Source organism: Dreissena polymorpha, chromosome 5 (assembly GCF_020536995.1).
Source record: "Dreissena polymorpha isolate Duluth1 chromosome 5, UMN_Dpol_1.0, whole genome shotgun sequence".
In the NCBI taxonomy this organism is placed as follows: domain Eukaryota; kingdom Metazoa; phylum Mollusca; class Bivalvia; order Myida; family Dreissenidae; genus Dreissena; species Dreissena polymorpha.
The window spans coordinates 41,565,494-41,583,030 of record NC_068359.1 but is presented as its reverse complement, the minus strand read 5'-3'; the positions used below and the strand labels follow the sequence as shown (position 1 = coordinate 41,583,030).

At 35.6% G+C, this 17,537-nt stretch overlaps 1 protein-coding gene across 1 annotated transcript in view; it reads right to left on the bottom strand.

The window, feature by feature from the left end:
• Positions 1-17,537, bottom strand: part of LOC127831182 (dedicator of cytokinesis protein 3-like) — a 168,526-nt gene that overhangs the window by 112,056 nt on the left and 38,933 nt on the right. The window contains exons 9-20 of the mRNA XM_052356175.1: positions 17,030-17,111; positions 16,446-16,575; positions 15,187-15,256; positions 14,106-14,233; positions 13,041-13,166; positions 11,674-11,700; positions 9,430-9,554; positions 7,416-7,514; positions 7,136-7,199; positions 6,771-6,883; positions 5,528-5,699; positions 2,789-2,892 (exon numbers count right to left, since the gene is read on the bottom strand). Coding sequence (XP_052212135.1) covers positions 2,789-2,892; positions 5,528-5,699; positions 6,771-6,883; positions 7,136-7,199; positions 7,416-7,514; positions 9,430-9,554; positions 11,674-11,700; positions 13,041-13,166; positions 14,106-14,233; positions 15,187-15,256; positions 16,446-16,575; positions 17,030-17,111 — 1,240 coding nt within the window. The remainder of the gene's footprint in view (positions 1-2,788; positions 2,893-5,527; positions 5,700-6,770; positions 6,884-7,135; positions 7,200-7,415; positions 7,515-9,429; positions 9,555-11,673; positions 11,701-13,040; positions 13,167-14,105; positions 14,234-15,186; positions 15,257-16,445; positions 16,576-17,029; positions 17,112-17,537) is intronic.

Here is a 17,537-nt window from a genome sequence, read left to right as displayed (position 1 = left end):
GTGAGGCCTCTTTGTGATCTGAAATAAACAAAATTAAATACAAAATTTCAAAACAAAAAGCTCATTTGGAAACGTGTCAATATATATTTATTATGAACATATCAAAATATTATTGTTATTTTTAATATATTATTAATAATATAAAAATTGTTCATGTATATTCATTTTTATATTGATTGTCATTCTTTTTATTACCTTTTGATTACCTTTTGATTTTTCGTGTTTTGAAATGTTGTCTTTTTTCAACATACTTTACCCAAAGTGAATGAATTTGATTTTTGAAACTGTATGCATATTTTGCAATACATCGTTTTTTATTTTGCATTATAGTCTAACCACTTGAATTCCGAAAGCCAAACATCTTTGAATGATCTATTATCAGATTTGATTGTTTTTTAAACCGTGTCATTAGATTTGTCAGAGTCCAAAGGACGCTTATTGCCTATGGTCGCCATAATGGCAGTCGCAATTTCCGACACACTTCGCCAAAAATGTCAAGGGTTTTATACCCGTTCATCTATCGTCTTTCACAATTGTAACACATTTAGCCTTAAATCATTACAAACATTACGAACTTCTTGAAATTAAAATCAATTATCAACTTCTTTACTTACGTTCATTGTGTGACTAAGTTGATAATTCACTAACGGCTTTTACTCAAATTGATTGCAATTGGCAGCAATCTTTAATCTTTAATCAGTTATTGTTTATTTAAGCCGATAAGATGTACACCATTGTTTTGTTTTCACACCAGTCATTTTCCTTTGTCTCGATGACCGGTTCTGACCGGTGTTTATGCCGACTGCGTATCAATTTTTCGGGTCAATAACACGGCGGTGTATTGAAGCACAGTCTACAGCTGAAAGAGTTTATTATCTGGAACGGCATTTGTTAGGAAAAAAAATTGTTCGCCGAACGTTTATTTTATTCGCTGAATTTGCTAAATGTTTGCCATTGGCCAATCTAGCAAACGGCAGCGTGAGCCCTGTAACGATTCAAAATCAGTTATTATCAGGATAAACATTCTGACCATATTTCATTAAGATCAGATGAAAGCTATGACCTCTATTGTCTACACAAGGTTTTTCTATTATTTGACCTAATGACCAAGTTTTTGACCCCAGATGACCCAAATACAATCCCAACTCAGATTTCATCAAGATAAACATTCTGACCAAATTTCATTAAGATTGGATGAAAACTGTGACCTCTATTGTCTACACAAGGCTTTTACAAGGTTTTTCTATTATTTGACCTAGTGACCTAGTTTTTGACCCCAGATGACCAAAATACAATCCCAACCCAGATTTTATCAAGATAAACATTCTGACCAAATTTCATAACGAGTGGATGAAAACTGTGACCTCTATTGTCTACACAAGGTTTTTCTATTATTTGACCTAGTGACCTAGTTTTTGACCCCAGATGACCCAAATACAATCCCAACCCAGATTTCATCAAGATAAACATTCTTACCAAATTTCATAAAGATTGGATGAAAACTTTGACCTCTACTGTCTACACAAACAAATTGTTGACGGACACACGCACACACGCATGCACGCACAACGGACGCCGGACATCACACGGTCACATAAGCTCACCATGTCACTTCGTGACAGGTGAGCTAAAAATGAATAGACTAAGAGCCAAGAAAAAAAAAACACTCTGACTTTGAATATGTACAGACTACAAATTATTGGCGACAATAAGCTGTCGTAAATAAAGAATTACATAATTAAATGTGCTTAATGTCAGGTTTGGCTCAATGTTATATAAATTCTTGAATCAATTTAAAGAAAAGCATTTTTTGCTCAGTCTTAAGAATTGTTTGGTGAATACAGACCCTGGAAGACATGCAACGTTTTGGTGGCACAAAAATGAGATGTATCATTATTGTACTGGAATATTACTTTTCTCATGTTAAGGCAATACCAAATTGAAGTCAATGGCATACTACAAACATAAACTGGTACATGACTATGATCATTATTGGATATTGGTCACCATTTGTGTGCAGTTGTGAACCCCGCATTTTTCTCAAATTTTCTTTCGTCAGTTTATAAAGGATTAGTTAAGTTTCCCCTTTTTTTTGTTTGCAATTAAGTGTTCCAAAAATATAATTTCAAAAATACTACAAGTAATAGTACAAGATTTTATGGAAAATGATACATAAACTTACAAACATAATTACTTTTGTGTATACCATCAATAACTTTAAAATAGTAGTTAAAATCAAGGAACAAAGGGACTTTTCTTTTTTTAATAACTGTCTTATAGGATATTTTGACAAACATGTTACCGATTAGGTCATAAAATAACATCACTGTACTAGGTCATCAAAATATGCAATATAAATAGGTAACCTTCTAAATCAACAACCTGTTTTACAGCACAGTCATCAAACAAGGTCATTTAACTAGGTCATTAATCTGGGTCATTGAACAAGGCAATTTAAGTTAGTTATCAATCTGGGTCATTTAAGAAGGTGACTTTAATGGGTCATGAGATCATGGGTTACCTTGACAGTTTCATCACACTAATTTATTTAACTAGGTCTTCAATCTGGGTCATTTAGAAAGTGTTTAACTAGGTAATCAAACTAGGCCATTTAACTAGGTCATTTAACTAGGTCATCAATCTGGGTAATTTGACAAGGTGATTTAACTAGGTCATCCAATGAGGTCAATGGTTATCTTGAAAATCTCATCAAACTATGACATTTAAATAGGTCGTCAATCTGGCTCACTTTACAATGTGATTTAATTAGGTCATCAAACGAGGTTACCTTGACAATCTCATCCTCCTTCATCTTGCACAGGGTATCCAGACTCTGGTCCAGTTTACCCTTGAACTCCTCCCCTCGCCAGTTAAGAATGCATGGCAAATCACCTGCAAACGAACAACAGAATACATGGCAAATCATCTGCAAAGGGACAACAGAATACATGGCAAATCACCTGCAAAGAGACAACAGAATACATGGCAAATCACCTGCAAAGGGACAAAAGAATGGATTGCAATAACCTGCAAAGGGACTACAGAATGCATGGCAAATCACCTGCAAAGAGACAAAAAAATAAGTGGCAAATCACCTGCAAAGTGAAAACAGAGTACCTGGCAAATCACCTTCAAAGCGACAACAGAACAGATGGCAAATCACCTGTAAAGGGGCATAATGCATTGCAAATCACCTGCAAAGGCGGAACAGGTGTGATTTAGTACATGGCAATCACCTACAGTTGGCAAAATGCGTGATTGAGTACATGGCAAAACACCTGCAAAGGGACAACAGGCGTGATAAAGTAATGAAACATCCTAGCCCAGTTTAGAATGCATAGCAAATCACCTACAAAGGGACAACAGGCATGATATAGTAATGCAACATCCCAGCCCAGTTTAGAATGCATGGCAAATCACCTGGAAAGGGGCAACAGGCAAGATTGAATGCATGGCAAATCACCTGCAAAGGGGCAACAGGCAAGATTGAATGCATGGCAAATCACCTGCAAATGGGCAACAGGCAAGATTGAATGCATGGCAAATCACCTGCAAAGGGGCAACAGGTGTTATTTAGTGCATGTCAAAACACCTGCAAAGGGATAACAGGCGTGATAAAGTAATGAAATCACCTGCAAAGGGGCAACAGGTGTTATTAAATAATGAAGCGCAATGCTTCATCCCCACTGAGACCATTTTCGAAATCAAAACTTTTTCCATCTTTATATTTAGTCTCAGGTTAAGTCTTAAGGACCTTGACATGATGGCAATTAATACACGTGTCCCTTATCTTAGACAACACATATGAATTAATTTCATGCACTACCTATATCTTGTATTATAAATGTATAGAAGTTTATGAAAAAATGCTTTTTGGGCTATTTCCTTACTCCCAATTTCAATCCATGTGTCACTACTAATAATAGATCAGTTTATTTATGATTTCATATTGAGAACAATTTGCACAACTATGTAAATTACCGGTAGCTAATTTGGTAGAACTTTGAATATTCAGTAGTTAGGCAATATAAAGACAATCTCAATCAAAGACTAATAACAGCACACATTTCTCATTTGTGTTTTATAATAGTGTAGAAGACTAGAGCTGCAACGATTTGATCTGATGCATCGAAAACCGGTTTTAAATGCGTCGATTCGATTACGATACCAACCCTACCAAATTCGATTCGATTCTTTAACATATATAGACATAGATACATAAAGCGCGCTGTACTCTTATTATTTGATATGGGAAGTTATAGGTTTTATCTTTACCTGTAATTACGACGTGCGCGATTGGTTACTTATTACTTTAATCATCCAATCAATAAGCCTGTTCCGGTCTACTGGCGGAAAAAGCGTCAAAATGTCTGAAAAAGTTGTGGCCGACAATTGAAATTATCAGATGCGCATAAAAAGCTAAAATCAAAAGTGTGGCAGTATTTTGGGTTTTGGGATGGTAGCCCTTCCGATAAAGCTATGTGTAAACTGTGCTTCACTGATGTGGCGTACCATAAGTCCGGCTCAACCACTAATCTAATGCAACATGTCAAACGCAAACATAACGTTGATTTAGCAGGAGGTAGCACCAGTGCCAATTCTAAATTTGCTAGTCTTTTTAATGTGTTTTATTGAAATATTGACATAGTTTGTCAGATAATTGGCAGTTCTTGCTAACTATTTCTTACAAATGTTAATATAACCCACTTTCAACAGTTTTTAAAACACTGTTGAACCAACCAAATTATATCACACAAACACACAAATGCCAAAAACACTGTATTATGTGAATTGGGAAAAAGACATCAATTTGGGAATAAATTGTGTTTTTTTTAAAGTGCATAATATGCAGTTTTATATGTTGCATTTATCTAGTTTTACAAATTATAATTAAAACATATACTTGCATATATAATAGCATCATTTAAATTGATTTTACTTCAAAACTGGATTTTTTATTAATTTAAAAAACAAATCCTCATGAAATGAAACTGTGTCCATGCCGTGCATGGACACCGTTTAAAAATACACTTTAAATGATACAAATTCAATCACTGTTAATGAAAAAGTCATCGAAAATTTCTTATTAAGCTTAAATTATAGATAATATATTACAAAAATATATGTAGATCATGAAATGAATAGTTTTGTTTGAGAAAATCACCAAAATGATGTCCATTCCCAGTTTGATGTCTTATTCCCAATTCACATAATACAGTGTTCTAAGATATCTAGGTATGCAACACATTTGAACAGAAATGTTTATTTTGAGGCAGAAGAGTGAATACATGATAAAACTACGTTGAAAGATAAATCGAATCAAAACAATCGGTATCCGACTGTCTGAAATCGAAATCAAATCGAGCTTTTGGTGAATCGTTGCAGCTCTATAGAAGACGTTAAGTTCTTTAATATGTTTAGAATGATACTTCTTGTGATACTAAAAAAATTCCAATACTTATTCATAAAACTATTTTTTTTGTTCCTATGAAAAAGCATAAACAATTCTTTCCCAATTATTTCTTACCATTCTGTGTGAATTTTCCAGAACACAAAAGCGTAGCTATGGTGAGGGATTCCCGTTCGTTGGCCTTGGAGAACATGTGTTTTGGAATGTTGTTGATCTGCTGGGGATCGTTGAAATCATCCAGGAGGAACGGCAGACGGAAAAACTGCTTGGGATGATGGTTGTCTGAGACCTAGTTACAGTAGTGCAGGTTGGTGAGTACGAGTCTGACGGGAAATATTGAGCTTTCTGGGAAAAGTGGGCTTAACCCTTTGCATGCTGGGAAATTTGTCGTCTGCTAAAATGTCGTCTGCAGAATTTCTAAAATTAGCATTTTCTTCGATTTTTTTCAAAGAATACTATCAGAATAGCAAACAGTTTGGATCCAGATGAGACGCCACGTTCTGTGGCGTCTCATCTGGATCCAAACTGTTTGCAAAGGCCTTTAAAATTCGGTTCCCGCACTGAAAGGGTTAATGCATGAGCGTAGAGTCATCCCCGATAAGACTGTGCAGTCAGAGAAGCTAAGCAGGGATGACGCTGTATGCTTTTATGGTATTTTTTTCATACAAAAGAATGCTCTTCTACATGAAAATCCAGTGTAGGTGGAAGGTGTTGTTTTTGATTACTCTGTTCAGACTGCACAGTCTAATCTGGGATGACACTTGCCGCACATGCATTAACCCCCGTGTTCCCACTACAAGACTCAATGGTATTTTCCTGATGTTCAGATCTCTTGGAATTGGTGACTGCCAGTTGTACAGTAATATCTATCCTCATGAAATGGTACAACGACTAAGCTTAAAACATGCAGCTGCCATTTGAAAAAAAAGTCATTTTAGTTGAGGGTAGCTAATCTAGGTATTTAATGACTAAATTTTAATCTATAACAAAGAATAAATGCGCAAATGCGAAATAAAATCCCGAGCTGAAGCACAGACAGTGGCTATGACATAACTTTGCATCTGCTATCATCAGTAATCATACACCAGATATGTGTGCCTACACAAAGTAGATATTAGAATTTAACATGCACAAAAAAAAAACACACAAAAGAAACCAGTAGACACTTAACAGCAAAACTTTGGATATTAAAAATTGTCTAGTCAATATCCTTCGATATCATGTTTGAATGTTATACCCAGGTCACGAAAAAATTGTTTAAAAAAAGATTCTTATTTGCATAATTCAATTGACTGGTTTACCAATGAGTAGACTGGTTTTCAAACTACCAGATTGGTTTATAATAAAGTAGAATCATTACCTTGTAGACACACAGTTCATGCAACCCGTCCCGTATAACGATGTTAGACTTGTTTGTGACGCGAAAGAACGCAAAGCCAAACATCTTTCGACCTGAATCCTTCTTTTGAGAAACTGTAACGCAAATGTTAAGTTGTAAATAATTTCTATTGCTCTTAATTTTGACAAATGAAGCATCAAACTGGGGTAAAGATTTGTTTTTGTTTTATACCGCCAATATTTATTGACCAATAAAGGATAAAAACTTCTTAATACATGCATTATATGGAAAAAACTTTGTTCAATGAATGTAACACATTGCACACATCCCTCAAAACCTAATTTATATGATAAGTAATTTTTAAAATGCAGAAACAATATAGCTACCTGAACAGTGGAAGAGCTCAAAGCAAACATGGCAGCCTGGGAACGTATCTATGGGAACTGACAACTGAAAAGAAATGACAACAAAGTGTCCAAGCAGAACTGAACAAGAGCTTGTAACATAAGTCACTTATAATATGTTTACCCACATCTTGTTCCTTTTGTATTCAAGGCATACAGTCCAAATATTATTTTAATTCTTGTTTTTCTAAAGGCTTATTAGAAGTTGAATTACTGTCTAATTACTGCATCAAGCACAAGCATCCTTACAAAAATGTCTTACTCTTATGGTTTCATCCCACTCAGCATGGTTGCTATGGTAATACACAGACGACTGGTAGCTATTCAGGGCTTTCTCCCCACAGCCATACACAATGCAACCCTGGAAGCAGACATGGTACAATGCATGTACGATAGTACACAACATAGAGTAATGATGATAAGAGATACAGTACAGACAAGGAATATTGTATGTACAATGGTGCACACCGTCGTACAATGATGGTAGATATATAAAGTATTAGGATAAACTTAGAAATAAACAATGCAAAGTTTGAACTCAAACTATATAAGCAAAAATTTCTCTCATAGCTACAAAGATACATAGCTATATAGGGATAAAGACCACATCAAAAACATTTATTAGCATACAAGCAAGATATTTACAAGAAACCGTCAGAGACGGGTGATTCTCCCCAAAGGTTTTTTTTGTCACAATATTGCACTATATATTCAGATAAAAGGAAACGTCTTGAGGGGCATAACTTTGGACAAAATAATACGATGGATGGTTTAGCAACTTAAACATTTCAAAGGGCCATAACTCTCTAAATAAATCATCTAACCAGAACCCACAAATAACATGCGCATCTTCTCAAGGTAGTTAAGCTTCCCATAAAGCTTCATTGAATTCCAGTCAGTAGTTGGGGGGACAAGAATTGCACTATATGTACAGTTTATAGAAAATTTCAAAGGGCCATTACTCTGTGAAAAATCATCCGACCATAACCGGCTGATAATATGCACATCTACTGTTGGTAGTGAAGCTTCCCATAAAGTTTCATTGAATTCCGGTCATTAACTGCTGAGAAATAGCCCGGACAAAAATTGTGCACGGACGGACGGACACACGGAGACAGACGAAGCGGCGACTATATGCTCCTCCCAAAAATTTTGGGGGAGCATAAAAACATATTACCACAAGATGTACATTTATAATATGAACATCATGTACTCTTTATTCATTGTATTTGAGTCCTGGAGATGTTTTTGTAGTTTTTGTGCATTTATGTCTGGTTAAAAATTGTCTAAATTGAAAATGATTTAAACTTCAACGTTTTTTAACGGAAACCATCCTTATTTTTTGCAGAAACAGAAAGAATTAAATTTGTTCTCTGTACAGGTTGATTTTTTTTACACGTTGTATATAAGACTATGTTCCATATAAGTTAAATAGTTTAATACAATTTTCTTTTCGAATTTAATTAAAATCTTGACATAGGTATAGCTGTTGAGTTTTTCGGAAACAAAACTAACGGGTAGTGTCAAGGTGACAATTGTTCCAAAATATATATCTATGCTGGGGATCAAAACAGTTCAATTATTGGTCTTTCATACAATTCACTGAAGGCTAATGCTTACATCTCAATATTCCCTTAAATTACTAACATAAATCTTACAATGCATCAGCCATGCTATGGGAACATGGGGCTTAATACATGTGCATAAAGTGCCGTACAGATTAGCCTTTCCAGTTTTGTATTTTTTGTTTAAAGGATGTCTCTTCTAAGTGAAAATCCAGTTTAGGCGGAAAAGTCCCATCCCTGAGTAGCCTGTGGGGACTGCAAACGCATAAAAAAAAAGCAAAATCAGGTCCCTAGTTCAAATGCAAGTGTCGGCATGTCTGTGGTGATTAAAATAAGAAGGCCAGCCAACATTAAACTGAAAATATGAGCCTTTTATTTACCAAGGCTGCTGCAGCGTGTACAGGCTGGTGCTTATTTCCAGCACTGTGTCCCCAACAAATGAGCCAATTAAGCCATGGAAAAATGGAGCTTAATGCATGTGCATAAAGCGCAGTACGCACAGGCTAATCAGTAAGGACTATTTCCATTTGAATGGAATTGTTCATTTAAAGGAAGTCTCTTTTAAACAAAAATCTCGTCTAGACGAAAGGTGTCCTCCCTAATAAGCCTGTGCGGAATGCACAGGCTAAAACTGGAACAGCTCTTCACCAACATGCATTAAGTACCATTTTTCCAGTGAGAGGCTCTAGTGTTTCATGATGTAACACCTACCTTGACCTCCTGACCTGATTCGTTGTACACTGTGACCTTGACCTCTACATTTTTGCCGGAGGTCTTGTTCCCTCGCTCAAGGGCCGCTTTTTTTAAGGTAACATAGAAGTCGTTGCGTATTTCTCCTAGAAGACGGGCAACATAAATTGATGATATAAAACTATTAGACATCCATATTATATTTCTGCTTATTTAAAGCAACAAACTACCAAGTTGGGTATTTGCGTTAATCCAACAAATAAATGTGTAAAAAAAACACACAAGCAAGAAACCCAACAAAAATCACTGACTGATCATGACTCCCAGATCTTTTTAGAAAAATATCACAAACCGTATTGAAATGTAAAATATAAATTTGAAAGTACCATGCCATGCTAAAAATATGTTTTACAACACAGCACTTTCAGTTTCAAACAAAGAACTTGATGAAATGGAGAAAATACTAACCAAAATATGCATAAGTGCCATGAATAATTGGATTACATATACATTGTAGTTTGAAATAGCGTGCAAACAGAATTATATTGGCATTGTTATGAAATATGCTGACATTTCGAAATTATTATTATGTATAAGTATTATTTATATTTATTAAAGCAACTAACACTGTTTACACTGAATACATTTAACAATTGTTTTCACCTGACAACAACAATATTTAGCCTTGTGAAAACTGTCTAAAAAATTTCCTTCTACAAACTAAATTAATCTTTTTTACAACTTGTATCATAAGAGCTTTTATAGACAGAACAGCAGTCTTGTACATGGTTATTTTTTTCCAAGCAGGATGTCAATCAGTTTTAATAACCTAGCTTAAGTAAAAAGTTTATTATTATTTCTGTAACAATAGCAGCAACAATTTTGGTGTGGCAAAATTAATGAAATAACATGCATATTTGTCATTTTGCCCTCTGTCCTCATACCTCAAGAACTTTTTGAATATTGCAAGTTCCAGATTAAAAAAAAATATGACACCATATAGCAACCACAAAGCAACCACAATTTTTTTTTCTAAACAAAATAAAACAAGATGTGTTTGTGAAACACAATGTCTCCCTATATGATGTTTGACATTGTAGGATGACCTTGACCTTGTGAAGGATGACCTTGACCTTTCACCACTCAAAATGTGCAGCTCCATGAGATACACATGCATGCCAAATATCAAGTTGCTATCTTCAATATTGCAAAAGTATTCATAAAATAAGCGATTTGGGCCACATATATTTGACCTCTGACCTTGAAGGATGACCTTGACCTTGACCTTTCACCACTCAAAATGAGCAGCTCCATGAGATGCACATGCATGCCAAATATCAAGTTGCTATCTTCAATATTGCAAAAGTATTCATAAAATGAGCGATTTTGGCCACATATAATTGACCTCTGACCTTGAAGGATGACCTTGACCTTGACCTTTCACCACTCAAAATGTGCAGCTCCATGAGATACACATGCATGCCAAATATCAAGTTGCTATCTTCAATATTGCAAAAGTATTCATAAAATGAGCGATTTTGGCCACATATATTTGACCTCTGACCTTGAAGGATGACCTTGACCTTGACCTTTCACCACTCAAAATGTGCAGCTTCATGAGATACACATGCATGCCAAATATGAAGTTGCTATCTTCAATATAGCAAAAGTTATTGCAAAATGTTAAAGTTGGCGCAAACAGACAGACAGACCAACAGACCAACAGACAGGGCAAAAACAATATGTCCCCCACTACTATAGTGGGGGACATAAAAATAACATAGCATTCATATTCCCCATATGGCCCTCTGTTCATATCTCAAGTTTAATTAACCTAGCTTGCATACTCTATGAGTTATTACAGAATCCACATTTGGACAGCATGAGCACATGGATGGACAAGGCATTTTTATAATAGTCCCTTTCGTAACACATACATACAGTTAGAGAACAAATCAAGCAAAAATCTGTCTTGCATTCAAAACAAGAGCATATTTCTATGTACACTGCAATCACACATGTAAAAACATTACATGAAAACAGATGGATCAATAGCATGAACAACCCAATGATGCAAGAGACAAATCTCCAGAATATTACAGCAAGTACATAAGCTAACAAGATCAGCATGATACACAGGTGCAATACTTAAAACTGTGTGCTAATTAATATACTCAGATGTTTTTATTTTAATCAGATAATTTGAAGCAATGTCCTTTCAAATGTGTTTTGAATATTGGAACAAGTTAGCTGCTAGCTTCTCACCTATGTGTCCTGGGCTTGCAAAAGTCACTGCAGAATTTCCAATACAGATTGAGTCTAAATTAGAGTAACTAGATAACTGTGCGAATGTCATTTACAGAAAATATACTTGAATAAGTATACTATACTTCCGTAAAAAAAGACATTTACACAAACTTAAACAGAACTGCTAAGTTAAATTTTGTAATCATTGTTTAAACAAGAGATGTTTTTGTCAGAAACACAATGCCCCCTATTGCGCCGCTTTGAAATAAAATTTCAATATATATCGTTTGGCAGGTTTAGAAATAATCTCCCTTTTAAAGCTTATTACTTCCCTTGGATTGTATTTTTTGACTTTTGACCTTGAAGGATGACCTTGACCTTTCACCACTCAAAATGTGCAGCTTCATGAGATACACATGCATGCGAAATATTAAGTTGCTATCTTCAATATTCAAAAAGTTATGACCAAACTTTAATGAAGGGTAAAGTTTAAGGAAAGAAAAATACTATGATATTTGACCTTTGACCTTGAAGGATGACCTTGACTTTTCACCACTCAAAATTTGCAGCTCCATGAGATACACATGCATGCCAAATATGAAGTTGCTATCTTCAATATTGCAAAAGTTATCAAACTTTAATCAAGGTTAAAGTTTTGGGACAGAATGACAAACAGACAGGCCAAAAACAATATACATAAAAAGGGGACATGATCTGTTCGTTTTTTGGTTTGTTAAGATTTTTTTGCATTTTAACAGTATTAAAGTCATTTCATGGTTGCATTTAAACTACTCACACTTTTCTTGGGTGAGCTTGTTTACCAGTTCTAGGTGCACATACTTATGCCAGTAAATGACAAATGCCCTACTTGAATCAACGGTACTGTGAAATTGGCCACATAAATTGAGTCCCGTTCAATGAAAACTGGGCATAATGCATTTGTGTAAAGTGTCGTCTCAGATTAGCATGTGCAATCCGCACAGGCTAATCAGGGACGACGCTTCCCGCTTTTTATGACATTTTTCGTTAAAATGAAGTCTCTTCTTAGCAAAACTCCAATTTAGGCGGAAAGTGTTGTCCCTGATTAGCCTGTGCGGACTGCACTGGCTAATCTGGGATGACACTTTACGCACATGCATTATGCCCAGTTTTCTCAGAACGCGATTCAATTATTTCATGGCCATAGATATGACTCAATGGCAAATCCTCACACACGTTATATGACCGTTAGGTAGCCTGTTATAGTACTTCGACTTTGTAACTTATTTATGACTATTCAAGGTGACACACTAGATTCAAAACACTCTGGTAAGAGAAATTATGGACAAATTGAAGGAAAACAACAATCACTGACATTTTCATCAAATTTATGCGTACAAAAATACCTGGTGAAATGATATCTGCAAAGCCAATCTTTTGTATCAGTGCCACTCCTTTTGAAAACATGACTGGATTCTCTTTTTTCACTGTCGTTAGATCACCATGGAATACTTGGACAGACACAGTCAACACTGAAACAATAATTACCAGGCATTTCATTAGCATTTGAATAACCAATTTCACTTACTGTTCTTTATTTTAAATGATTTAACAGTATCAATAAACAAACATTATTCATACGCATGTAGTTACATGCAGTCTACAGAAATAACAGTACACACGAGAGATATAGTTATGCTGCAGTTATAAAGGTCTTTGCAAAATTCAACATGAAATCTTATGAATTAAAAAAAAAGTTGCTACATTAAACTTAAACAAGAGCACTGCATAGCGGGTGCCTACGCTCGACTGTGGGTGCAGTTTTGAATAAATGAAAGATTGACAGAGGTGACCTTGACCTTTGACCTAGTGACCCAAAAATGGGTGTGACGTGTAGAACTAATCAAAGTGCATCTACATATAAAGTTTCAAAGTTGTATGTGGAAGCACTTTGATTTTAGAGCCTATGTTGAGGTTTTAGCATGACACGGACGGCAGACGCGGAGGCCGAGCTGGCTGTGACAATACTTCGGGTTTTCTCCGAAAAAAGCCGAGCTAAATATGGTTCCAGTTATAAGCATTGGCCTGTGACCACATATTATAACCGGGTGCTGAAGTTTCACATTTATATTTGTAGTAGATATGGACAACTTAAACTGAATTTTTTAAAGAAAACCTTAGACTGAATTTATAAGTGCAAAACCTTAGCCTGAATTTTGTAAGTGCAATACATTGAACTGAATTTTGTAAAAAAAAAACTTAACCTGAATTTTTTTAAGTGCAAAACCTAAACCTGAATTTCCTAAATGTGAAAAGGTGCTTATTGAGCCCATTAACTAGTTATGGGCCTTAAACAACAACAACAAAAACAAATTGAAAGTTTTAATTGAACACTTGAAGTATAGCTACAGAGATATATAGAGTTGCTACTATTTCATATATCTTATAGCTTATCGCAAGTAAAAACGTACCTAGACCAAGTTTTCCGATTTGCTGCGCCGGAAGTGATTCCAGACTTTTGTCCTTGTTCTCCTGCTTAAGTCTGTTAATGTGTTCTTCATGGAGACCAGCAAAATGTGGTTCTGTTTTGTCCGTAACGCTGCAAGCATTAGATACATGTAATTGTGAAGGTGTATTTTCTTTTGATTCATATAGCTGTCAATTTTTTTATGTGCAAATTTCATTTGTTTAGTGGCGTGCATAATCAAGAAACTTGAATAAGGTTTGAAATGTGTGAAAAAACAACAACGAATAATAAAAAGTTATAAAAGTTATGTGATGTATGCGTTGCACAAAAAGTTGTAACTTGAAAATGTAACTTAGAAATACAAGTATAAATAATGCTTGCAATAAATATTTGAACATTGGAAACTGCTGTGGTGTTTGAATACATTATCCTATTCCCTATTGCCAATAACTTTTACAAAACCTGATTTTGCTCCATGTATATGAACTGCATTCGGAGAAAACTGGGCAAATACATGCATGAAAAATGTTGTTCCTGATTATTAGTCTGCACAGGCTTATCAGATATGATATTTTCTGTTTTTATGGTATTTTTCGTTAAAAGGAAGTCTCTTTTTAAGGAAAATCCAGTTTAGATGGAAACTACGCACATGCATTAAGCCAAGTTTCCTCAGAAGAAGGCTCATAAATATGAAGCATACTCAAGTTTCTTAAACTTTTACAACTTAGACATGTATTTTGACGCAATTGTAGTCCCTTAGAAAGTTACTTTTAATTAAAAACCTGTCTTACTAGATTCAAGTTTTAAAGGCTTCATTTTCAACCCTTAGATACTGATGAGCAGCAAACAGTAACTCGCAGTCTGTTCAGGTTTAATGCTGTTTGCACATAACCATTTTACTTTGCTTCTGAGTGGGAAAGGGTTAAGCATACTCAGGTTTCTTACTGGTTATTGGCAAAAGGGAATAGGATTATGTAGTTTTAACATCAAACAAAGGGGCTGTATTCTTTTACAACAAAAGTTTATGGTACGGAGAATTACTTTCCAATTTTAGATGACTCATTTATATAAATAATAATACGCACTTTTGGATTTTTATAGTAAAATTCCACATTTTGACTGCAGATGACATCTTAGCTACTGTAAAGTTCACCACTGAAAGAAGGACACATTCACTTGTTAATGTCATGAACAGAACAAAAGGGGACATTTACTTCAGGAGGAAAATTTCACTAAGACAACATGAAGTTGCTCACTTTCAAGTCAAAGAACATCTCTCAAATTGTTTGGTTGTAAGTACTACGTTACCAAAAATTTCAGAATGTTTTCTTTGTATTTATTCATATTACAAAGAATGGTTTTATTAAGTAACTATCACACACAGCAACAACAACATTGTATTGCTTAAAATGAAGACATCACGTAGATAGAGGATTCTGACACAGAGTCAAGAAAAAATTAATTACAAAAAGAAAGCAACATCAAAAATCGTGTGACACTTTCAAAATTTACCAGGGCCTCTTGAATGTGAGAATGTCAACTCCCCATCCCTGAATATTTCAGACAGACAATAGTATTATTTTCCCAAGAAATATGCCTAGACATACCACATCAGCCTCCCTACTATCCTGTTAAAAACAACAATATGGTGAGCAATGTTGCACATTATAGTTATTTAAGACCTTGCTGACGTTCATAGCTCTGACGCCCCAGGTTACTCAACACTAACGTACATACATCTGACAACCCAGGTTACTCAACACTAACGTACATGCATTTGACGCCCAAGGTTACTCAACACTAACAAACATACATCCAAAACCCAGGTTACTCAACACTAACGTACATACATCTGACAACCAAGGTAAATCAACACTAACGTACATACGTCTGACAACCCAGGTTACTCAACACCAACGTACATACATCTGACAACCCAGGTTACTCAACACTAACGTACATGCATCTGACACCCAAGGTTACTCAACATTAACATACATACATCTGACACCTTATGTTACTCAACACTAAAATACATACATCCCACACCCCAGGTTACTTAACACTAACATACATACATCCGACATCCCAGGTTACTCAACACTAACATACATACATCTGACACCTCTGGTTACTCTACACTTACATACATACATCCGACACCCTAGGTTACTCAACACTAAAATACATACATATGACACCTAAGGTTACTCAACACTTACATAAATACATCCGACACCCCAGGTTACTCAACACTTAACATACATACATACGACAACCAGGTTGCTCAACACTAAAATAAAAACATCCAACAACCTAGGTTACGCAACACTAACATACATACCTCCAACCCCCCAGGGCCTCTTGAACGTGGCTCTATTGTTCTTCTTCTGGTTCTCAGGCTTCATGCTGCCTTTGCGGTAGATCTGCGCCACCAGGTACAGCTCCTTCTCTAGCTCATCACTCGTCAGATCCTGCACGAGAAATACAGATATACTTGTGAAAAACTGGGTGAAATCCCCATGTGCCAAGGTGTCAAGTGATCAACATTTATTTTGGTAACCCTTTACCACTTAGATAGGTATTTTCACGCATTTGTAGTCCCTAAGAAAGTTCTATTTTATTAAAGACCTTTCTTTCTAGATTCAAGTGTTTAAGGTTTCATCTCCAACCCTTAGGTACTAATGAGCAGCAAACAGCATAAAACCTGAACAGACTATGAGTTGCTCGCAGACTGTTCTGGTTTTATGCTGTTTGCACATAGCCATTAACACTTTGCTTCTAAGTGGGAGAGGGTTCAAGTTAAATTCCAACTAGATTCTCAGTTTTTATAGAGGAATTTCCTTGTTCAACTTCTAATTCATCACCAATCAGCCTTTTATCTCTAGAAATCCAAAAAAGTTTGAGAAGACCCAACACTGTACATACTGTAAAGAGGCCATAGTAATCGCCCAGCTTGGACTGGTCTTCCGGACCTCCTTCCTTGGTGTAACATACCATGAACTGCTCCCTACAATGTAACATACCATGAACTGCTCCCTTCAATGTAATATACCATGAACTGCTCCCTACAATGTAACATACCATGAACTGCTCCTTACAATGTAACAGACTTATCAGGGACAACGCTCTCCGCTTTTGTGATATTTCTTCTCTTCTTAGAGAAGATAAAATAAAGGCGGAAAGTTTTGTCCCTGATTAGCATGTGTGATCTTTTTGTAATATATCAGGCAAGGCTTAGAATAATGTAACGGCGAGGTTTGCCGAGCCGTTATTTTATTCGTGATACGTGATACGATACATACGTGATGCAGGACAGATTTACAACATACGTGATGCAGGACAGATTTACAACATACGTGATGCAGGACAGATTTACAACATACGTGATGCAGGACAGATTTACAACATACCTGATGCAGGACAGATTTACAAC